The sequence below is a fragment of the Enoplosus armatus genome, chromosome 24 (genome assembly GCF_043641665.1).
Source record: "Enoplosus armatus isolate fEnoArm2 chromosome 24, fEnoArm2.hap1, whole genome shotgun sequence".
Classification (NCBI taxonomy): Eukaryota; Metazoa; Chordata; class Actinopteri; order Centrarchiformes; family Enoplosidae; genus Enoplosus; species Enoplosus armatus.
In genome coordinates this window covers 10,868,176-10,891,167 of record NC_092203.1, presented here as the reverse complement: position 1 = coordinate 10,891,167, position 22,992 = coordinate 10,868,176, and the positions used below count along the sequence as shown (strand labels likewise).

General features: G+C 40.7%; 2 protein-coding genes across 2 annotated transcripts; both read left to right on the top strand.

Annotated features, from left to right (window-relative positions):
• The first annotated feature begins 225 nt into the window (after positions 1 to 225).
• Positions 226 to 14,016, top strand: aox6 (aldehyde oxidase 6). Its single transcript, XM_070930361.1, has 35 exons — positions 226 to 300; positions 1,440 to 1,497; positions 1,626 to 1,722; positions 3,007 to 3,115; positions 3,298 to 3,424; positions 3,621 to 3,682; positions 3,925 to 4,002; positions 4,370 to 4,444; positions 4,734 to 4,878; positions 5,220 to 5,312; positions 5,516 to 5,667; positions 5,899 to 5,992; positions 6,108 to 6,217; positions 6,524 to 6,708; positions 6,988 to 7,150; positions 7,250 to 7,333; positions 7,467 to 7,636; positions 7,724 to 7,847; positions 8,435 to 8,557; positions 8,823 to 8,919; positions 9,006 to 9,130; positions 9,301 to 9,434; positions 9,577 to 9,664; positions 9,753 to 9,839; positions 9,922 to 10,113; positions 10,235 to 10,462; positions 10,757 to 10,852; positions 11,169 to 11,297; positions 11,464 to 11,538; positions 11,611 to 11,663; positions 11,742 to 11,856; positions 11,949 to 12,014; positions 12,301 to 12,489; positions 12,750 to 12,917; positions 13,688 to 14,016. Exons 1-35 carry the CDS (start codon positions 247 to 249, stop codon positions 13,736 to 13,738), a joined length of 3,996 nt encoding a protein of 1,331 aa, XP_070786462.1. The 5' UTR covers positions 226 to 246; the 3' UTR covers positions 13,739 to 14,016.
• Positions 14,017 to 15,126: 1,110 nt separating this feature from the next.
• Positions 15,127 to 22,554, top strand: bzw1a (basic leucine zipper and W2 domains 1a). Its single transcript, XM_070930388.1, has 12 exons — positions 15,127 to 15,232; positions 16,826 to 16,899; positions 17,022 to 17,198; positions 17,481 to 17,575; positions 17,783 to 17,848; positions 18,388 to 18,523; positions 18,658 to 18,767; positions 18,883 to 19,053; positions 19,740 to 19,886; positions 20,416 to 20,554; positions 21,036 to 21,158; positions 21,785 to 22,554. The coding sequence occupies exons 2-12, from the start codon at positions 16,836 to 16,838 to the stop codon at positions 21,814 to 21,816; spliced, it is 1,260 nt and encodes a 419-aa protein (XP_070786489.1). The 5' UTR covers positions 15,127 to 15,232; positions 16,826 to 16,835; the 3' UTR covers positions 21,817 to 22,554.
• The last annotated feature ends 438 nt before the right edge of the window (positions 22,555 to 22,992 follow it).

Below are 22,992 nucleotides of genomic sequence, written 5' to 3'. Positions count from 1 at the left end.
AAATAAGAATAAAAATAAAAATAAGATAAGACAAGATACAAATATATTTCCCCAAAAAAGAGGTATTAAAGCAAAGTACCACTTGAGTAAATGAATGTACTTCTCCATATTTCTGGACTCTTGGCATGTTTTTCAACCCTAAACCCCACCCCAGTTTTTATTCTGAAAGTCTTGACAGGCGGAAGTCCGTTACATTCAAACTGACTTGACCGTTGAGTTGGAAAAGTCGTCTCCTGCGCCTGCAAGATGTCTTCAGGGAAAGAAGGAGATATTTTGTGTTTCTTTATCAACGGGAAAAAGGTACGTTTAGCATTCAGCTAAGTCTTAGCTAAATAGTTTTAGTATTGTACCTACTTTTAGCTGTTAGGGTTTTTTTTTTTTTGGCTAACGTCCGCCACAAACGTCCGTTTTCAAGCAGCAAAGGAGTTTTCAATAGCGTTACTTGTGACAAAGGTTCTCTTTTTACTCATTAAACGGTGTCATGGGTTTGAAAAATTAATATAGTCAATTGAATCAAACGAAAACTAGCTAGTCAAAGTCGTGTCAAGTAAATAGCTGGTGTTATGGTGACATTTGGGACCCGTCAGAATCTGGGACGGAAGTGGGTTAATAGATAAGAAGTTACTGTGGACCAACACACTCCAACTGTCCACCGGTCACCTGCCAATATGTATCACTCACCTTTTGTGGTAACAACTGAAAACATACTCTATGTGTTCACGTTTTGAGAAAAAAAATTTAGCAGGTAGCAATTAACTTCAGCTTACTTAAAAAGAACAGTTAGTTGGACATTGATCACTCTTTGCAGTCAGTCAGTAACTACTTTGCTAGAATAAACCAAGCAGAAAATTCATACAAAATCATACAAATCCCTATGGACACATTTAAATGATTTCATAAGTACTTTAAATTAAATTAGGCTGTAAACTCACTATAATATTAGTAGTTTTTGACAGAAATCCTGTCATTCCTGTCCAGCTCCATGGCTGTAGCTCAGAAAAATGTGAGATAAAATTCAACATGACGTGGGAAAAGAAATTAAATTATATGGATGCAGGGAGTTTGAACTGGAAATTGTGTGGCAACTGTTTTGATGATTGATTTTTTTTTTGCCGAAATGCCAAATATTTACTTGTTCTAGCTTCTCAAATGTGAGGATTTTCTGCTTTTTTTTCTGGCAGTAAATGAAATATCTTTGGGTTTTATGCTGTTGGACAAAATAAGATGTAATTTGAGGCCCTGCGAAGCTAAGATGAACATTTTACACAATTTTGTGACATAGACGAAACAATTAGTTAAGAAAGTAATCTGCAGATTAATCGATAATGAAAATAATTGTCAGTTGCAGCCCAATTCTGTTTTCTGTAAATCTATAATATTATTTTCACCTCATGGAAGTAGAGGAGAGTCAATACATTTTTCTTCTTCTGTGGAAACAGGTAACAGAGAACCATGCAGACCCTGAAACCATGCTGCTGTCCTTCCTCAGAGAGAAGCGTATCCTTCAGATCAGCTTCTAATCCACTATCACAAATATGCTTTTATGATTGAATTTTATGCTGATGTGAGCGCCACCTTCAGGTTTCAACACCTGCGACGGTTCATTTCTTTGACTGTAACTTCAGTGAGGTTCACTGGAACCAAGTATGGCTGCGGCGGTGGAGGCTGCGGGGCGTGCACGGTCATGGTGTCTCGCTACCAACCTGCCACCAAAACCATCATGTATCCTTTATGAAAAAACACATGACCCTTCTGCCTGACTCTGATTGGCTTAGACACAACAAGTCGTCTTAATATCACATAATATCACTGAAAATCACAATCACGTAGCTTATCCGGTATTTAAGAAGTGTAACAGTGTTATTATGTGAGTATTTTGGTATCAAACAGAAAATTCCTCAGGTTTCCTCCCTGACGGAGACACAGCTGTCAGGAAGCAGACTGGCGATAGAAACTTCCAAGTTTGCTTAACTGGGTGGACCAGAAAATCAATTTGTTCAGCATGGTTGGTTAAATTCCAAAATACCAAACGCCATTTATAAACTAAATTAGATTTTTAGAAAACAAGAGGGAGTCTGAATGTGAGCTGGTTATATGCCAAAGTGGTTTGGACATCCACAGCTACAATATAACAGAATCTCTGTGGTGGCTGGTGGTAATTTCCCTTCCTGGCATCAAACCAATGCAACATCTGTTTCACTCCTTCACTCTCCTGCAGCAGAGGAGGAGATAATCGATCACAAACACAAAGTCCACATACTGAGTTCTGCCTTTTAAAGTGTATGATTATTTAGATTATTTGTTGTTATTTGGACATGTTGTTATTAGGAGAATGATAATAATAAGGAATTATAAAAGTTCATTTTCAGTTAAAGCTTTTTAAAATCTTTTCTCATGTCTTCAATTATTTTATTTATGTAAAACAAGCTACTGTTTTTTATATGTATTATGAGTTAATATCTTGTATTAGCAGTAGGATTAGCATTAGCAGTGTAGTACTGACTGTAGTAGCAATGTAGTAGTTGTAGTAGTAGTAATAGTAGGATAATCTAAGGCCAGATAGTAGTAGCAGTTGTACCAGCGGAAGTATTAGCAAGGGCAGAGGCAGCAGTGGTACTGTAGTACTAGTAGCCATAGTGGTAGTAGTAGCAGTTGTATTTGCAGTAGTAGAGGTAGTATCAGCAGTGATAGTGTTTGTATTGTAGCATAATAGTTACATTGCTCTAATTGTGAGTCTTACTTGTGAGCAATTCAAAAGTGGCTTCACAAATTGTTTAATTTTAAGTAGGTGAAAGTATCCAGTATTTCGCAAGAAAAAAGCCGCTGCAGTGTCGTAGCAAAAGGTTTTAGCAGTTCCACCACTAGCATCACTAGTGACAGTAAAAGTAGCAGTGACAGTCGTAGTATTAGTAGTGGTTTTAGCAGTTGTAGTAACAATGCTGGTAGTATAATGGAGGAGGACTGAAGTACACTGAACACCTCAGTTTACCTTCACCACACCGTCAGCCATTACTCAGCCAACGCTTGCCTCCTACCGCTCTGCCAGCTTCACGGAGCCACCGTCACCACGGTGGAGGGCATCGGTAGCACCAAGACCAGGATCCACCCTGTGCAGGTCAGTGCTGGGATGCCTTACTCATCTCAGCATTACGTGCTGAGGGAGATGAGAGAAGCTTATACTTAACTATAAAAAGAGTGTTAGAAGTTGACATTTCTCATTGACTTATGTCGCTGCTCCAAACGTCTGATTTCAAAGCCGTCTCATGGGAGCCTAAACTGTGGATGCTGTGTTTGTAGGAGCGAATAGCGAAGGCTCATGGCTCCCAATGTGGCTTCTGCACTCCAGGGATGGTGATGTCCATGTACGCTCTGCTGAGGAACAAGCCTCAGCCCAGCATGGAGGACATCACACAGGCTCTGGCTGGTTTGTTTGCTTGTTATTCTGAAATCTTTTATGATTTACACTTTACAGCTTCCGTCACAAATGATTTGCCTTATTCCGGTTATAATCCAGTTAGTCATACTCATGGGAACACGCCAAGTGATTTGTAAGTATTGCACACTGTCCTTAAGCATAGGAACACAAGCTCACAAATGTCCTCATTATGTGTTGCTTTTAGGTAACCTTTGTCGGTGTACTGGATATCGACCCATTGTTGATGGCTGCAGGACCTTCTGTCAGGTGCAAAGCTCGGCCCTACAACCGACACGAGTTGCATAATTCAGGAATAATCAACAACTATGACTTAATCTGTTCGGTTATTACCACGAATCAAGATCTGATAGCAAGAACAGGGGAATCAATACAGCAGAGAGGCTTTAACAATGCTGAGTCCTTTTGATCCAATGATAAAAAGTCATGCAATGTGAAAATGTGTAATTGCTGCTTGCAGTGTGACATCCATTTTAAATCAATCCCAACAGGAAGCCAACTGCTGCCAAGCCAATGGAACTGGAAAGTGTTGCCTCAATGGAGAGGAAAGTGCTGATGAACCAGAGCATGTGAGTTCAGGGGATTCTCTTTTGTCCTCTTTTTCTTGGCCCGTCTCTTTTCTCGTTTTTAGTTTTTTTTTTTTTCCTAATCTGTTCCTGACTTTAAATTTATTGCTTTTTTATGTCATTAACTCTTTTGTATCTGGTTTTCTCCTTCGTTTCTTCTTCTGTGCTCTTCTTCGCCTTCTCTCTCCTCTCTGATCTTTTCTCTCTTTCATCTAACTTGTAATCTGTCACGGTCTCTTCAGACATTTTGAGGTCAAGCTGGGTGAGAGTTCATCTTTTATTTCACATTTCCTTCACTTCTCCACCACACTCCGATAATCATGCCGTGGTGAATCCCATTTCAATGCTTGTTTTCCACCTCTTCAACCAGCCACAGCTGTTTGACAAGGAAGCGTTTCTGCCACTGGACCCGACTCAGGAGCTGATCTTCCCTCCTGAACTGATCGTAAGTCGTCAGATGTTGTTTCACACAACAACAAGTTCACTTTTTATAAACTCTGCACACAGTAGTAATTCACATCGGGTCACATGAGTTCTTGTTTATCAGCTGGCTCACTACCAGAGCTCTCCTTTAGCTGCTAGTATTGACATTTTTCATTACTTATTGATCAAAAAACTGTCCTGAGTTGTTCACCATGTTATACTAATGTTTCAAGTCTAAAGCTGATGAATTATTGATGCTACAAAGTACTTTTAATAGTAATTGCAAAATAAAAACAGCACTTTCGTCACAGCTGATGGCAGAAACATCAAACCCTCAAACACTCACCTTTCATGGGGAGAGGATGAGCTGGGTGTCCCCCGCCTCCTTGGAGGAGCTGGTCCAGCTCAAGACCAGTAACCCTAAAGCCCCGCTGGTCATGGGAAACACCAACATAGGTCAGCAGTAAAACCATTCATTCATTTCTGCTTTTCCATTTGAAGATTGTTACAGAGAAACAGGCCAGAGTCCCTTCATCAAAGAGGACAATAAATTAATAGGAATCCTTTTGGTGATTTATTCTTTTTGGCAATCGTGAAAAGAGGTGATTTTAATAAGGCCGCGATGATTTGGGGAGGTTTTTAGGAGATGCCTGTGGCTTTTTTAGTTTTCATTGTATTTGGTATAGACCTGAAATATTTAGAAAGGTGTTCTGATTATACACTGTTATATGTATTATTGTCATATTCAGATTCAGACCTAACTAACTAAACTCTGGTCTCTCTGCTTTGTGTTGAAGGTCCAGATATAAAGTTCAAAGGCGTTGTGCATCCGCTGATAATCTCTCCAACCAGAGTTACGGAGCTGTTTGAGGTCACTCAGACACCACAGGGTGGGTAACCTCCCTTTGTAGTTTCCAGACAATAAATCTGCCTGCAGGTACGAAAGATTTCTTTCTTTTCCTGATTTTTAATTCTCCTCTGCAACGTTTGAATGTCCTGGAGGTTCATGAAACTCACAACACACGTAAGAAAAGAAACAAAGTCCAGCACCAAACTTGCAGCTTTGTCGGTTAACACACTGGCTTCTCTGCAGGTGTTTGGGTGGGAGCAGGCTGGAGTCTGTCCGAGGTTCGGGCTCTATTGGAAAAGCTGGTTCCTCAGTTTCCGGAGGAGAAGACAGAGCTGTTCAGAACCCTGATCCAACAGCTGGGGAACCTGGGAAGCCAGCAGATCCGTAATGTTGCCGTAAGAAGACTTCACTCCAACTTTTACGAATATATATTCAGTCACACATCTTTTTAAATATGCTGACTTTCTTCTTCCATCTTTCCTTTCTTTACTCGTTTCCTTCTCCTCTCCTGTAAAACTGCTTGTTTAGATTTTGACAGATTCACATTTTAGTGACATTTTATTGTAGTTGTCCATGTGAATTCATATATTTGATACGTGTGTTTATTCTTGCTTTTGCATATTTAGTCTCTTGGGGGCAACGTCATGAGTGCGTACCCAAACTCAGACCTGAACCCAGTTTTGGCTGCTGGTAACTGCAAACTGAGCGTGATTTCGAACGGTAAATTGAGATTAGGAACTCTGTGACAGCCTCATGCTGTTGAGACTATAGAAAAATGTAGATTCATGTCAGACATGTTTACTTTTCTTCTCTCCTGATTGTCTTAATCCACCAGGAGGAAGACGAGAGGTTCCTCTGAATCAAGATTTCTTTGTGAGCTTCGGAAAAACCATCCTGAAGCCGGAGGAGATTGCTGTTTCTGTCTTCATTCCCTTCTCCCGAAAGGTACAAATATTCTTGCTTTACACTTTGTTATTGTCTTTGTCCGTGTGCACATTTTGCTTTCATACCTTTTTATTACATTTCTGACAGTACGAGTTGCGTTTAATTATTCGATAAAAACAAAGCTTTCTGGTGGTCATTGCTGTCATTGCTCACACTCATTTCCCACCTCTTCTTATTTTTATTCCAAACCAAGTCACATACATCACTTCCTGTGTGACTGGCCTTTGTTTAGAACAGCTAATGAAATTGTAAAACATCTATGGAGGTGACAACGTTATGGATTATACATCACCGCGTGTCCTGCAGGGGGAGTTTGTTCGAGCTTTCCGTCAGGCTCCGAGGAAGGAGGGCTCCTTCGCCACCGTGACGACGGGAATGAGGGTGTTTTTCTCAGAGGGATGCAGAGTGGTTCAGGATGTCAGTATTTACTATGGAGGAATGGGACCAACCACAGTTCACGCTGCCAAAACCTGCGCAGCTATCGCCTCAAGGTCAGACTCATGTTTATCATTTGTCACTCACTTTGGGATAATTTAGTCAATTCGACATTTTACTTTTCCTTTCTTTTATGTCAGAAGTGGATGAGCAGTATTTTCCTTTCTGCCTTCCTCTTTCTTTCTTTACCATTTGCTCTGTGTTTTTGATGTTTTGTGTTTCTTCTGTCCTTTTGTACTCTAACTACTGAAGCCAGAGAGCATCTTGATTTTTAGTAAAATAAAAGAAGCCAGACATGACCCGCGAGCCACTAAAACATCCCGTGTTTCCTTCAGGCCGTGGGATGATGAGACCCTCAGCCGGGCCTATGATGTCCTCCTGGATGAGTTGGTCCTCCCTCCTTCGGCTCCTGGTGGAAAGGTGGAGTTTCGTCGCTCTTTGACTCTCAGCTTCCTCTTCAAATTTAACCTCGAGGTCCTGCAGAAGCTCAGAGAAATGGTAGGACAGGGCACTGATAGAAAAACTCCAAATGTGAACTGTTACCTGACGTAATGCAGTTTAACATGGATCAGACTTACAAAGAGTTTCTGTTTGTAGAATGGGATCACAGCTGAGCTTCCTGAGAGGATGCCGATCCAGCCTTTACCCGGAGAGATCCAGTCCAGCCTGCAGGAGTTCCAGGTCAGTTTGACACTTTTAAGACTGTAAAAAAAAAAAAAAACACTTGATTACTAAGCAGTAAACAAGGTTGTGTTTTCTTTTGTCAACCCGCACCTACAGCGAATAAACCTGACTTCTTCCTCCTCTTCTTCAGCATGTGGCAAAGGGCCAGAGCGACCAGGACCCAGTGGGGCGTCCCATCATGCATCGCTCAGCCATCAGTCAGGCCACAGGCGAGGCCGTGTACTGTGACGACATCCCGAGAACAGACGGGGAGCTCTTCCTGGCTCTGGTCACCAGCTCTCGAGCGCATGCTAAAATCACGTGAGGAGAGTTTCTTGTTGTGCAGCCACCCATCTCTGACCCTCTTTCTGATGTAAATCTCCACTTCTTGTTGTGAACGTCCAACAGGATGGATGTGAGCGAGGCTCTGCGGCTTCCTGGTGTTGTCGATGTCATCACGGCAAAAGATATTCCTGGGAAGAAAGTCCGTGCAATGTTCGGTTATCATGAGGAGCTGCTTGCTGAGAGCAAGGTAGAGTGTGTGTGTGTGTGTGTGTGTGTGTGTGTGTGTACACACCCCTTATGTTTTTGTTTTTATGGTGGGTGTGTTTGTGTGTGTGTACGTATGTGTACATTCTTGATGGATTGCATATAATACGTATCTTTTAAAAGAACAGCTCTGAACTGGTTCCAAGAGGCAAAAATACCAAGAAATATATACAAAAAGGTACATTTTGGGGCTGTAAAATGCCTGGGACTTTCACAAAGGTATGCATTTCTAGAATTGTAACAGTATTACATAGAAATATACTGTGTATGATACTAATATGGAAAAACAAAAAATATATATAAATAATATAATGATAAATTATTTAGTAATAGCTCTTACAGTGGAAATTGTGCTTCTTACACCGCCAGCAACATTTTGTAATATATTATTCAATACATTCTGTACATTGCAGTCAAAGTGATAGATTTCAGTATATAGAAACTATATTTCTGTTGCTGTTCATTCCAAGTCCTTCCATTTCAAGGCCCTGGTGAGACCGACGTCCTACGTGACCAGTGTAAACTACATCCTGTTTAGCATCTACAGTGAACTGTCTTCCTTGCCTGCAGGTGTCATGCATCGGTCAGATGTTATGTGCGGTGGTCGCTGATACGAGGACGCACGCCAAACGAGGAGCGGCAGCTGTGAAGATCAGCTATGAAGATCTGCCTGACCCCGTTTTCACCACAGAGGTCTGTGGAGTCCAGCTAAGCTCCTACACAAGACGCAGTTTTTCTATCTTGTTTTGAGCATCATTTTGTACACGTTACCTTCCATGTTGACCTATTTAGTATCTCTGGATACTTTTGAATTAAAAATAGTTTTCTGCCCCGTGTGTGTTTTCAGTGTTGGTTTACTCTTTAAATACACTCTTACTTTGCACACTTCTTACAAGTAAAATGTGCCTGAGTTTACATCACAGCTACTTACTGTGTTTGTTGTTTCTCACTGTGACAGGAAGCCATTGAGAAGTCGTCTTTCTTTGAGCCTCAGAGGAGGATTGAGACAGGAAATGTGACTGAAGCCTTTAAAACTGTTGATCAGGTTTATGAAGGTAACTCATTCCATATAAAACAGAACCAGGCTTTGGGTTCGTCCCAAAGTGATTTTACCTGAACGTGTTTGTATTTGTTTCCTCAGGAGAGATTCGAATGGGTGGCCAGGAGCACTTCTACATGGAGACCCAGAGCATGCTGGTTGTTCCTGTTGGCGAGGAGAGGGAGTTCAATGTTTACATCTCCTCTCAGTGGCCGGCATTAGCACAGGTACACAGATATTTTGATTAACTCTATAATGATGTAAATGCCCTATATAAGTCAGTTCATGGATGAAAAGTCAACGTGTAAAACTTTTAAACTGTTTAAATGTTGATAGCTTGTAGTAAACATCACTGTCTTTGCTTTGCTTTTGCTTTGTCTCATTTTCCTGACTGCAGGATGTAATAGCGGAGACGTTGGACATCCCGTCCAACAGGGTCACCTGTCATGTCAAAAGGATAGGCGGAGCTTTCGGCGGGAAGGTCACTAAAACCGTGATACTGGCTAGTATTACCTCTGTGGCTGCATGGAAGTAAGTCAACATGGACTGAATGTGCTTTATGATTCAAAAACAACAAACAGAATCAGAAATTACTGAAATGATAAGAATCAAAGAAAAGTTGGAAAGGTACTGAAGTTTTCTTTATTATAATTGTTTAAAATGTTCTGTTCAGGACCAATCATGCAGTCCGCTGCGTCCTGGAGCGAGGCGAGGACATGTTGATCACAGGAGGACGTCACCCTGTCCTGGGAAAATACAAAGTACAACAACACACTCCAGCATGGTGAAGTTGTGGTGTTTGTCAGCAAAGATGTGAAGCAGTCCCTTGATCTGATTGATTTGTTTCAGGTGGGTTTCATGAATGACGGACGGATCGTGGCTGCAGATATCCAGTACTACCTCAATGGTGGCAACACTGTTGATGAATCTACTCTGGTTGGTAAAAGCCGTTATGTTTGTACATTTTGACAAGGCGAGGAGAAAAAAAATGTAATCATCGATTTCTTCCTTCTTGCAGGTAGTCGAAAAAATTCTGCTTCACATGGACAACGCCTACAACATCCCCAACCTGATAGGCCGTGCTGCCGCCTGCAGGACCAACCTGCCCTCCAACACCGCCTTCAGGGGCTTCGGCGTGCCCCAGAGCATCATGGTCGTGGAAAACATGGTCAACGACGTGGCCGTGGTGCTGGGACGCCCTGCAGACCAGGTCTTATTCCATCTTGTCATGCCATACGCCTGATGTTATTCATTCAACTGTGTATATTATAAAGAGAACGAGAGGTAGCAGACACAGACACAGTATAACTAATTCCTGTTTTCTTCATCAGATTCGGGAGATCAACATGTACAAGGGGCCGTCAGTCACCCACTACAAGTTTGAGTTCAGCCCAGAGAACATGCTGCGCTGCTGGGAGGAATGTAAGGTCAAGTCTGACTACAGCGCCCGCCGCAGAGCTGTCGACCAGTTTAACCAGCAGAACCGCTGGAAGAAGAGGGGGATGTCCATCATCCCCATTAAATATGGGATTGCATTTTCAGAGAGCTTCTTAAATCAGGTCTGTGGGATTCAGTTTTTCTCAGCTTTTTTTTTTTTTACTCATGCACTGATAATGTTTTTGTGGTTGTTGATATTTTCCCACCTGTACTGGCTTGGGATCCTTTTGTAGGAATTATAGCACAAATGCAGCTGTGAAATATGTTCACCTTTTCAGACATTGCTACCTTAAGATAGTGAAGATGTTAATGTTAGTCTATTGAGTGCTAGAAAAAACAGACCGAAACTTATATTTGCTTTATCTTTACTTTTTTATTGACTGTGATGGTGATTGTGCTCGTTTGTGTTGTAAAAGGCTGCAGCTCTGGTCCACATCTATAGAGACGGCTCTGTTCTGGTCACTCATGGGGGCACGGAGATGGGTCAGGGAATCCACACGAAGATGCAACAGGTACTGAGACAAAGCAGCAAAGTATCCACTGACCTCCACAGGACATCACAGACTCTTCAACCTACTTCATCTCTAGTTTAGATAATTGATCAGCCACTGTTCCACCTGTTCATCAGGAACATTCAAACATTCACTGACTGCTAGTAACATAAAAGGTTCCATGAATATGAACATGTAATATATGTATTGATAGATTTGAATCTCGTGGTAATTTTAGAAACAAACGTCAGTGTCCATCTGAAACCTTAAAAATATAGGATATTGCTAGTATTATCCTGTCATCTCAGCTCAGGGTTCGTTTCCTGTTTGCTGTTAGGTGGCGAGTCGGGAGCTTCATATCCCGCCCTCTAAGATCTACATCAGTGAAACCAGCACCAACACTGTTCCCAACTCCTGCCCCTCTGCTGCCTCCTTCGGTACTGATGCCAACGGCATGGCGGTCAAGGTAAAGTCCAGTTCCTGCATTTATAAGTAATAAGCTATTCTGTATTACTATGGCAGATAACTGTGTGTTCATATTCCAGACCTGATTGAATGACTTCATATCTATAGGATATAAATGTAATAATAATAACACTTACGGGTATCATTTTCATTTTTCTTTCATTCAGAACGCCTGCCAGACTCTGTACCAGCGGCTGGAGCCAATCAGGCAGAAGGACCCCAAAGGATCATGGGAGAGCTGGGTATGAATTTGCAGTGATTGCTGTGGGAAAATAGGAAACATTTTAATAACATTTCTTTAATTTGTTCTTCAGGTCACAGCAGCATTTTTTGAGAAAATCAGTCTGTCAGCTACTGGCTTCTACAGGTATGACAGAAATACATTTAGTGTGACTTAATTAATTTATTTATCAAGTGACAGTGACAGCGTCCTGTGTGTCCTCAGAGGTCTAGACCTTTACATGGACTGGGACAAGATGGAGGGGAAGCCTTACGCTTACTTCACATTCGGGGCGTGTTGCTGTGAGGTGGAGCTGGACTGCCTCACAGGAGACTACAGGGTCAGAACTGAACCCTTTCAACTCTTTCATATCAACTCAGACTCGTAACAGATTGAAAATGTCAGAATTTGAGTTTTCTTTGTTTCTTGTAGACGGTGAGGACAGACATCGTGGTCGACATCGGTCAAAGTGTGAACCCCTCGGTGGACATCGGCCAGGTGAGTCTCGTCTGTTAACTGGATTTCTGAGGACAATACTGACACTCAGTTTTGGGAGTTTAAATAAGCAGATAACGATATGTCGGCTGATAGTTACACAAAAAAAACAGTCTTTAAAGGGAGCCTTTAGATTTTTAAGTATTATTGTGATTATATTATTTGTATATTAGTCCCTTTTTTTTCTCCATTTGCTCTCTTTTCTTAACTGTTCCCTTTTTTATTTTTTGCCTTTTCTTTCCTCTTTCTAACTTTCTTCTCCTCTTCCCTTCTTCCCCCCTTCTCTCAGATTGAAGGAGCGTTCATGCAGGGTTTAGGTCTCTACACGCTGGAGGAGTTGAAGTTTTCCCCCGCTGGGCTCCTGTACTCTCGAGGTCCATCTCAGTATAAGATCCCTGGGGTCTGTGACATGCCGCTTCACTTCAACGTTTATCTGCTGTCAGACTCCCACAACCCCCACGCTATCTACTCCTCAAAGGTCAGAGGTCATGATTTACAGATGTACACCTCTATCTTCTTTCTTTCTTTCTTTTTACAACGCAAAGGAACAGAAACCTTTTTCAAACTTCATCAGGTCTCCCAAGATCATCTGGGATTTCACACCAGGCCCTGGTTGTGCTTTTTTAAATATTTAAAGGTTTATTGTACATTTCAGTACATCCATAAACCTTTCACAGTCCAGTGATAGACTTTTGAGTTTGTTCCTGCTGTGTTCCCAATGATTCTCTGGCTCTGCAGGGTATTGGAGAACCCATCCTGTTCCTGGGCAGTTCGGTGTTCTTTGCCATCAAAGACGCTGTTGCTGCAGCCCGCTCAGAGTCCGGTTTGGTCGGCCCATTTTCCCTGGACAGTCCTGCTACACCGGAGAGGGCCTGTCTGGCTTGTGCCTCCCCGTTCACTCAGAAGGTAAAAATACTGAAATGATGATACTCAGTTAATGCAGTGGTAAACACTGGACAAGGGTTTGTATTTACCTTGTATCAGCACTGTTTACTATGGATTTTACCAATAGTTGACATTTTTATTTACAGATAGTTTGAATCTTTTCAAGTTTTCAGTGTTTCTCTCAAAATGTTCCATTTGTCAAAGTGCAAAATCCTCTGAATCAGCATTTAGACCTTCATAGAAAACTTAACACTCTAGTTTTTGAACTTTGTAAGGCAGACTGCACTAAATTCAATGACAGAAACCTTAGGATGTATTCAGCCTTTAAATGATATATGAATACATATGAATTCACTTAGAATAACTGAATCATTAAATAAAATAACAAAATCCTGTCTGGCTTTCTGTACCTGTGGTCAGGGTTAGCCTAACCCTAACCCTATGTTACCTGATTTTTAATAAAAGGTAACTATGCAAGACTTCCATCTATTTTTCCTGAATTTATTACCTTATCTCGTATTTTTTATCTTTCCTCATTGTTTTGTTTGTGGGAGCAAACTAGCCTTGTAAAATAAACGTTCTTGCGATGAGGTAAACTGTCATAAATTAAACTAAATAAAAGCAACAAGAAAAATGATTTATTATACATTCCTTATTAATAGAAATGATAAACGTTTACTTATTCCAGCTTAAAAATCATTACTCATCTGTGTCCATATTAAAGTGATCCCTATGAATGTGTTCATTTATGTCTATGTTTTTTTTTTGTTGTTGTTTTATGTTGTTTCCAGATTCCAACCAGCAAGCCAGGATCTTTCAAACCATGGGCCTTAAACATCTAAAACTGAATCTCTATTAGACTGACAATAATTAACTAATCCAGGTATTTTATGTACTACATATATATAAAATATATAGTCTATGATACTCCATAAAATGTTTTAAATGCACATTTTTAACAAGCAAATGAGAGTTTTGACTTAATTAACACTACGTGTTTTCATTTGTAACCATGTATAATGTGAAATTAACACCTTATGACTGCATTTATTTTGCTTGTGATCTTATCTTGCAGTATCACTATTTCAACAACAGAATAATAAACAATTGAACAGTTATTGAACACATTAAATGAACCCAGTGTTTCCTCGCTATTCATTCAGTAGCAGCACACAACCACAGAGAGAACACTACCAGTTATGTGCTGAGAACATGACAGACTCTCACTGATGATCATAACTTCCGTACAAAGAACTAAAGTGTCATAGTACAGCCATAACCAGTTTGTAATTTGTAAACTAAAGCAGATTTGTCTTTTTGTGGACCAAGGCGGATCACACGTCCCTGTACCATGGGGTCGCAGTCCCATCTGTCAGAGTTGAGGCCTGCAAGAGCGACAGGAAGTACTGTTAATCAGGCGTTTGACAGGAGCAGGTTAAGAGATGCAAGTAAGGAGAGAGAGAGTTCTGCTTGAAAACAGCTGGAAAAGTGATGTTAATATAACACGGACTATGTAACATACTGTGGCATGGCTTCTGGCAGCCATATTACAGGGAGTTTAGAGAATGTTAGCATGCATGTTAGCTCAGTGTCTGTGCTCACCTACCACATCTAGAGACTCAAGCACTCTGTCTTTAAAAATTAATAGAGAAGTCAAGTTTTTGTTGCTTTTTCAATATATTTAGTGCTGACAGTTTGCAGGAATTTGCCACATTCTTTTCCATGACTTGACACCATGAACTGCTAGCCTAGCTTTGCTCGCCAAACAAAATAAAGATTGGCGTGTTTAAACAGGCAAAATGTCAAGTTTGCAACCACATGAAGAATGTGCATGTTGCACTGACGTTTGCATGTTGCTTTATATTTGTGTGAATGACCAGAACTCCAGTTTCAGTTTGTAGTTTTTAGTCAGAGCAACTTTTCTTTTCTTTTACAAAAGCATAACAAATTAGATGGAAAAGGTCGTTTAGAAAATGTCTTGTGACGCAATATTTAAAATGAATGAATCAAATTGCATTCATTACATATGAAATTATGTTAAAAATATAAAGTTAAATGAATAAATATATAGTAATATAGTTGTATAATGCTGAGCTAAAATGTCATTATATTTATATGTTGCAGTTATTCTTTCCCCTATAAAAAAAAAAATATTATATTTCATTTTCCTTTTTTTATTTTTTGGGGAACGGAAATCCCCTTTAAATCGCGCATGCGCAGCGGGCGGAGCCTGCGGAAGTACTGACGGAAAGGTCTTTTTGTTTGGGCCACTGAGAGACTCGTCACTTGCTTTGATTCCCCTGGTTAACAACCGTTTTTTATCTGCATTAATTTCGGTGAGTATCTTTATTTCTACGTTGTCAGTGTTGTCTCACACCTTAACCCTTCCATAAAGACGCCAAATATGTCAGTTTAGATAGTGTAAAATTACGTTTTTCACCCGGGAACATCGCCATCATGGGCGCCGCTGTAGGGCGAATTTCGGTTTTCTCCAGTTCTGCTAGCTAGCTTAGCCTTAGCCTCATTATGGCTTCAAAGCTGTCTCGATATAAATTGTGAGTTTGTAATGGCAATTCGACAGGAAGTTGAGTTTAAGGGCAGTTCACCATATCATGTTGGCTTTTAGTGTGTAAGCAGTGGTTTAACCTAGTAATTAAACAACTATGGTTAGCCAGCTAGCGGGCCCGGCTAGCCAGCACTGGCTCGGCGCATGGTGAGGCCCAGAGTTATCCAATGCTAACCTACAATTAGCCAGCTGTAGCTTTGGAAATCCCTCATTATATCCGAGCCGACACTTCCTTTACCCCTCAAATAGTCACCAAAACATTTCTGCTTCAGGGTCCGACTTTTGATGAAAGTCTAAATTCTTCAGTTTTCCTGATTAATTACAGCACCCAACACCCACCAGCTCCATTGTACCACCTCGTATTGTCTTTTGTGTGTTTTGTCTTGCTTTGCAATGGAAATTTAAAACACATCCCTGTAATTTGGCACTGATGACACGATCTGATTTTGAAATACATTTGAATATTATAACAGCAAAGTACAGTTCTAACTTCAATTTACATGAAACTGTCTGTATTGTATTTAAATTTCGTCCTGAAAAGATGTTAGTTGACAGTTAAACGTGTTAGACACATGCCTTATTGAAAAACAGATATACTTGTGTCAATGGGTAAGGCTGGTGGTGCTCTACATTTTTCTTATTTCCAGCAAACCCCATAAATAAAACAACAACAAAGACGATGTGTTAGTCTGTTCCCATACTTTCCAACTCCCCAGGCCTGTGGCACACGCCCATTCATTTCTGCTGAAGATGCAAATCTTTAAATATGGTTCACTACTATATTCATTTATTTCAAAGGCTCAGCCATTTTAAACTACTGGGCACCGGGGTGCATTTCTTGGACTTTTTACAACTGCCTTGTGGTAAACATCCAGCGCTCAAGTGAGCATTTATAGCAGTGAAGTTGTGTAAGCGAGATTGGGTTAATATAAACCGCAGCGGTTGGGTTAATGGTAGTGAAGAGACGTGTCACTGACTGCAACAGTGTGGTTCTTTGGTGTGTTCTTTATAGTTTTTGGACAACAATGGAGCTCTACAGAGACGACACTAGCTAGTGGGATCAATTCATTGTTGGTTTTGGTCTTTTCATGGGATGCTTTGTTAATATCACCAGGGTTATCCTTTTAGAATAACAAAGGTACGTATTTAACTTAAGGCTTTAAACTTTATTGTCAAACTTGGGTTGTGTAAGAATAATTTAGTGCTGAACTTGTGACATGGATGTGGAGCTCACCCAAGTTACACCCAAACGCTGGCAATACAAAACATAATTAAAGAGAACACTCTGCTGTTCACTCCTGTGTCAACGTGTAGTCTGCACAACTTGAGTAAACATTAACTGTCTGTGTTTTATCCTTTTCAGGGTGTCTTTTATGAATAATCAAAAGCAGCAAAAGCCAACGCTAACAGGCCAGCGTTTCAAAACGAGGAAAAGAGGTTTGTGTTCATGTTGCTGCTTTACATGGTTTCATACTTTGCATGCCTTACTATGCACAAATCTTGCCTTGTCTATGCAGGATTTTTTTTGCTGAATCAACATGTGCATCCTTTCCCCACAGATGAAAAGGAGAGATTTGACCCTACTCAGTTTCAAGAAAGTATCGTACAAGGCTTGAATCAAACTGGCACTGATTTGGAAGCGGTTGCGAAGTTCCTTGATGCCTCTGGCGCCAAGCTTGACTACCGCCGGTATGCAGAGACACTCTTTGACATCCTGGTGGCCGGCGGAATGCTGGGTGAGTTGTGTTAAGAAACGCTAACCCTATGTATGGACATGTTTTGTAGAAGTATGTAAAGATCAGGAAACCATTGTTGTCGGAAAAACATGCATTTGGAATTATTATGCATTACAATATGACTAAGAAAGGTCGTTCGCCTGTAAACTGATTAATATTGACGCTTTTTTGCTTATGTTTTGGTAAGAAGTTGATGGAAGCAAAATAAATAAATGTACTGTGAACAATTCATGTTATTAAAGCGGGCTTATATGGTTGTTTTTTTTATTTTGTCTCCTGCAGCCCCAGGCGGGACTCTGTCTGACGACATGACCCGCACCGAGTTCTGCCTCTTCACGGCACAAGAAGACCTGGAGACGATGCAAGCATATGCTCAGGTAGGAAGCATGTCCAGCTACTTTTTGTACCAGTTTATAAGCACTTATTAAGTATCAGCCATCTGATCTACATCAGATTTGACTTTGCGCTTCCATTTAAATTATAGGAAAACAGCCAAGAAACCTTTACAAGACAATTGATTTCATGCATGTTTCCAAGCACGGAGTTAACATTGGGTCTTTTTTTTTTCACCCCAAAAAAAATAGGTTTTTAACAAGCTGATCAGGCGTTACAAGTACCTGGAGAAGGGTTTCGAAGAGGAGATCAAGAAGGTGAGGTTTTTTAATTTTTTAACAGGATATATAATCGTTTTTTTGAGTTAAATGTTGTGGTGTCATTATTTTTAAACTGAGCTCGCAACTTGTCGGGCTGGTTGGACATGTCTCTGAGTTGGGTGGGGGGTTGCGTCATTTTGATGTGCAGTTAGTTTACTCCAGCTGAAGCACAAACAATGATGCATATTGACCGTTTTATAATAATTCAGCAGGTGTTAAACGGTGATATTACAGTTCATTTTATATATTTATTTTAAATATTAGCTTTTTTGTTGCTGATTCTGTTTGTTCAGTTTAACAAATTGTTATGGCAAGTTTTGTCATCAGCAGTTAAAAAAAATCTTCTATGACTAATATGAGAAAGCAATGATTACACACTTTATAAAGTTTAGTTTGCCAGCTACAAGACAATAAAGTTGAAGCTAAAGCCACACCTGCAGGGTTGTAAACGACTGGAATCAAAACAAAGATGTAGGACTAACTAACCCCTGTCACTTGTACACACGACAAACCTGTATTTGTTTTTCTCTCTGTAGTTGCTGCTGTTTCTAAAGGGGTTCACTGAGTCGGAGCGCAACAAACTGGCCATGCTGACCGGCATCCTGTTGGCCAACGGCAACATATCTGCCTCCATCCTGAACAGCCTCTTCAACGAGAACCTCGTCAAAGAGGGTGAGCAGAAATTCTTTAAGAAATTATTGGAAATGAGCAAGAAAGCTGCCTTTCCAGAGCCTTCTCCTCCCAAAATGTTCATTTACTTTGTATTCAGTAACAGAAACCCATTTTGTTTTGTTGTTTCCGTTCAGGAGTATCTGCAGCCTTCGCTGTCAAGCTGTTCAAGTCATGGATCAATGAGAAGGACATCAACTCTGTTGCTGGCAGTCTCCGCAAAGTCGGCATGGACAACAGGCTGATGGTAAATGAACTGTTGGCTTGAAAATCCTCCTTGGATATCATATGTTATCCTGCTGGTCCTGTACATAATCTGGTATAAGCATGAACTCTAACCTGAAAACCTCTCTGCCCCACAGGAACTCTTTCCTGCCAACAAACGGAGCTGCGAGCATTTTTCTAAGTACTTCACTGACGCCGGGCTGAAGGAGCTGTCCGACTTCGCCCGCAACCAGCAATCCATCGGCGCTCGCAAAGAGCTGCAGAAGGAGCTCCAGGAGCAGATGTCCCGCGGTGACCCTCAGAAGGAGGTGAGGTTGCTGTAGGGTGAAGGTTAACCACTTCCTGTTTTCTCCTGGATCATAATGCAAAGGCTACACGCTGCACTGCTGCAGGCAATATGAAGTTAAATGTTATTTATTCATCTCTGTATTTACATCCTGGTTTAACTAGAATTTTGTCCATCAGTGGCTGGTGTTGTATGCAAATACACCTGCAGGAGGTTGATATTCCACAATAAACAATATCTTTACAGTAAATTTTGGTTTTAAGCAGCTCAGTGTTAAAATGTAGTTAAATATGACAGAGGCTGCCTGGCCTGTAATTATCCTGTCGACAGTCTTTCAGTCGATGCAGCTCTGAATGTCGTCACTGTCCTCTTTGGTAACACATTTTAACATCCTAATTATTGACACTTCCCCTGCCATGTTGCATAATTGTTGTTTGTGACCGGCAGTTCAGGCGGCAACTACTGAACAGCACAGTAACAAAGGCGGCGACACAATGAGTCATGAAGCTGAATACAAACAAGCAGTTTGTCGGTGTTAATAGAGGCCTGACGGTGACCATTTTATGAACTCATTTTCAAGGCAACATACAGGCTAGAAACAAGAATGTGGAAATCTGGTATTTGAGTTTTAAAGCTTGACGACATGCTGATGTTCCCGATTGTGAATGTGTCTTTAACCCAGCGTTGTTTTTCTCCCTGTTGGTTCAGATTATTGCCTTCACCAAAGAGGAGATGAAAAAGGCCAACCTCTCCGAGCAGACCATGATCAGCATCATCTGGACCAGCGTGATGAGCTGCGTGGAGTGGAACAAGAAGGAAGAGCTGGTGACCGAACAAGCCATCAAACACTTGAAGGTAAGCGACACTCCCGGAGGTCGTTTAAATGTCTTGAATACAGTGAAATAAAGCACTAAGCCAATAGAGGAAACGCAGGTTCTGCAGCTTCTGACAAGTCTGATGTTTTGAGTTTACGGCCTCAAATGTTGTTCAGTGCTGTGAAATACGCTGTTCATGTCTTCAGCAGCAGCGTAGCTCTGTTCTCTAATGACTTAGCTACCAATAAAGGTCCTTCAAAGCTTTGGTTGTATTTTGCCTTGCTGATGGGGAAGTATTATACTATCAGATCACCAACCTGATCAATGTTAAATGTGCTCTTTCTGTAATGAAGGCGTAAAGTCACCCTGAAAGGCTTGGGTGAAGTTATCTTGCAGCAAGTGGAATTTGTACTGAAGAGAAACCATTCAGAAATAAAATGTTAATCCTGCTGTAAATCAATACGCTTTAATGCACCAACAAGCTTTTACTGCATACATTATAACTCCTCAGAGAGCTAGCTGAGTGCTTTTCCGCTAACATAGCTTCGCGTTGTCTCCCGTTTCTGCAGCAATACAGCCTTCTGCTGAAAGCCTTCACCTCCCAGGGTCTGTCCGAGCTCAGCCTGCTGCTGAAGATCCAGGAGTACTGCTACGACAACATCCACTTCATGAAAGCCTTTCAGAAGATCGTGGTGCTCCTCTACAAAGGTTGGTGTCGCGTCCACACAGGAACATTCAGCTACATCGATGCCCAACAATTGAATATAAACTTTCCACTGACAGTTTGTCTCATTTTGTTTTAGGTTTATGAAAGTCCGTTCACTTTTAACGCTGAGAAGTATGAGGTCATTTTTCAACATTTCCTTGACCTTAAAATGTTGTACCTCCTAATGCTTGGTGTCTTTCTTTTTTTTTTTAACACACTTTATGCTCAGCTTCTGATTGGTGTACAGATTGCCTGAAAAACCTATTAGCTACACCTTTTGATAAGAAGTTAACGAGAGCATATTTTTAAGTGCAACCCTTCAAAGTCTCAGTAACGAGCCACAAGCAGTACTTCCCACCAAGCATCAGTTAACCGTTTTTTCTCTAAGTGATCCTTTACAAAGGCACATTTCATGTTTGTTGAGTGTACTGTTTGTCAGTCCTCCCGCACAGCTTTGACACTGTCCTTTTTTCCTCGTAACAGCGGATGTATTGAGCGAAGAGGCCATACTGAAGTGGTACACTGAAGCCCACCTCTCCAAGGGGAAGAGCGTTTTCCTCGAGCAGATGAAAAAATTTGTCGAGTGGCTGAAGAACGCAGAGGAAGGTAATAAAAACAAACCGCACCTTTCTTCGCCCCGAGGCAATAAGCCTGTCTCACAGCAGATAGTTTGACTTGTCAAAGCAGGAAAGGATGTGAACCAGCATAAACCTGATGATGAAATTCAGCCTTTATTAGAGTTAGACCTGTCTTTTAAAAGTCAAAATGGCTGCCTTTAGAAAGTCTGTGCAGCGTTAAGATAATTACTCAAAATAAGATTTAACTACCAGTTATCAACAGTCAAAACCCAAATATTTAACACTGAAGACCAAGAAAACAAGCAAAAAAGAACCAATACATTCTTGGAAATTAAGCTTTAAAAATTACTTGAACCATTATTGGATTATCAGAATTGTTTCTGTTTTTAACTAAAATAAGGTGGGATGAAGACGGGTTTGGACAAAACAAGAGGACGTCTTAATATTGGAAATTCTGATGGCAATTTTAGACTAAATTATTTAATTTATTGGGAAAATAACAACAGATTAATCAAAATTAAATGCGTTGCAGCCCTACGTTAAAGCTTCATATTGAACCCAGAATGAGATACGTGGACTTGGATACAATATGTGATTCTTAATGTTAAAGATCCAGTATTGATGGATCATTTTCACTGTTTCTTGTCTCCGCAGAGTCCGAGTCTGACGAAGAGGAGACGGACTAAAACCTTCACCGCCAGATGAGCATTTTTTTTTTCCCTCCATCTTTTCTTTTTTTTTTTTTTTTGTTAAATAAGTAGCAGCAGGAGCAGTAAAATGTTTCCCTTCTTTCTCTTCTACCTCCTGTTACTTCTTCATCCCCGAACACACACACTCTCTTCCACCTCTCCAAAACATTGAAATGTTATTTTTAACACAGTAAAAAGGGCTCAGTCCTAATGTGTAACATGTTTATGTGTCGCGGCTCACAGTGGAAGTGGAAAATGATAAACCCCCCCCCTCATTTTTTTCTTTTTCGGTATTATTGCCGTAATGCCTTCTGTAATTTGGGTACAAAACATTCCATGTGATCTCGATGGCCGCTGCTTGTATGAATCTGAACCAGGATTTGTTCAATATTCGAGTTCGCGTTTTTGCCATGCGACTACGAGGCGACGAAAATCTAAATGCAATTTTGCCAAAAGTTGTTTTTGTTTTTGTTTTTTTAACCCCCCCCCCCCCCATGACACTTTTTTTTTGCCCGGCTCATATTTTGGCTCCTGTCTTAAACTTCGCCTTCTTTCTTGACTTTTGGGTAAACCTGTACCGCGTGTCGAGGTCAGTCCGTCAGACGACACGCGCCCCCCCCCCCCTGTAAGATGCGCCAGCTAACTGATTATTATTGGTTTCTACTTTCTTTAATCTGATATAAACTGATTGACTTTTTTATGAAATAAAGATTATTGAAATGCTTGGACTATTTTCTTTGGCTTTTGCAAGTGTTTCGTTTTTGTATCTCGATAGGAAACGAGCTGCATGACTTAAAACTAGGTTTATTTCTTATAATAAACACTAAACTTTAACAACATTTGATAACCAGTCAAACCTTACCTTACCGCTTACGTGAAACTAAAACTCTTGCTTTTTCTAAGACTATTGCATTAAAAACCGATTGGTCCAACAAATCATTCGGCACGTATTAAAACATGTTGCCTTAAACACTACATGAAAATAAACTCCTTTTTAAGCTGACATGTTTTGGCGTTTGAGACCCGCTTTTGATATTTCCTCTTGACAGAAATTACAAATTCCTTGAGCATTTGCAGACAAACTGAGAGGACGGTTTGATATTCTCATTTTTATTATACAAAAATACAATTTTCTTCAAGCAGCTTCTCAGTATTTTCAATGTCCAAAGGACA

Coding starts and splice junctions, on each gene's coding strand:
- bzw1a (XM_070930388.1), top strand. CDS start 16,836: ATGAATAATCAAAAGCAGCAAAAGCCAACGCTAACAGGCCAGCGTTTC. Junction 16,900..17,021: donor TTTCAAAACGAGGAAAAGAG/GTTTGTGTTCAT, acceptor CTTTCCCCACAG/ATGAAAAGGAGAGATTTGAC. Junction 17,576..17,782: donor CGATGCAAGCATATGCTCAG/GTAGGAAGCATG, acceptor CAAAAAAAATAG/GTTTTTAACAAGCTGATCAG.
- aox6 (XM_070930361.1), top strand. CDS start 247: ATGTCTTCAGGGAAAGAAGGAGATATTTTGTGTTTCTTTATCAACGGG. Junction 3,116..3,297: donor CCAGGATCCACCCTGTGCAG/GTCAGTGCTGGG, acceptor CTGTGTTTGTAG/GAGCGAATAGCGAAGGCTCA. Junction 10,853..11,168: donor TCCACACGAAGATGCAACAG/GTACTGAGACAA, acceptor GTTTGCTGTTAG/GTGGCGAGTCGGGAGCTTCA.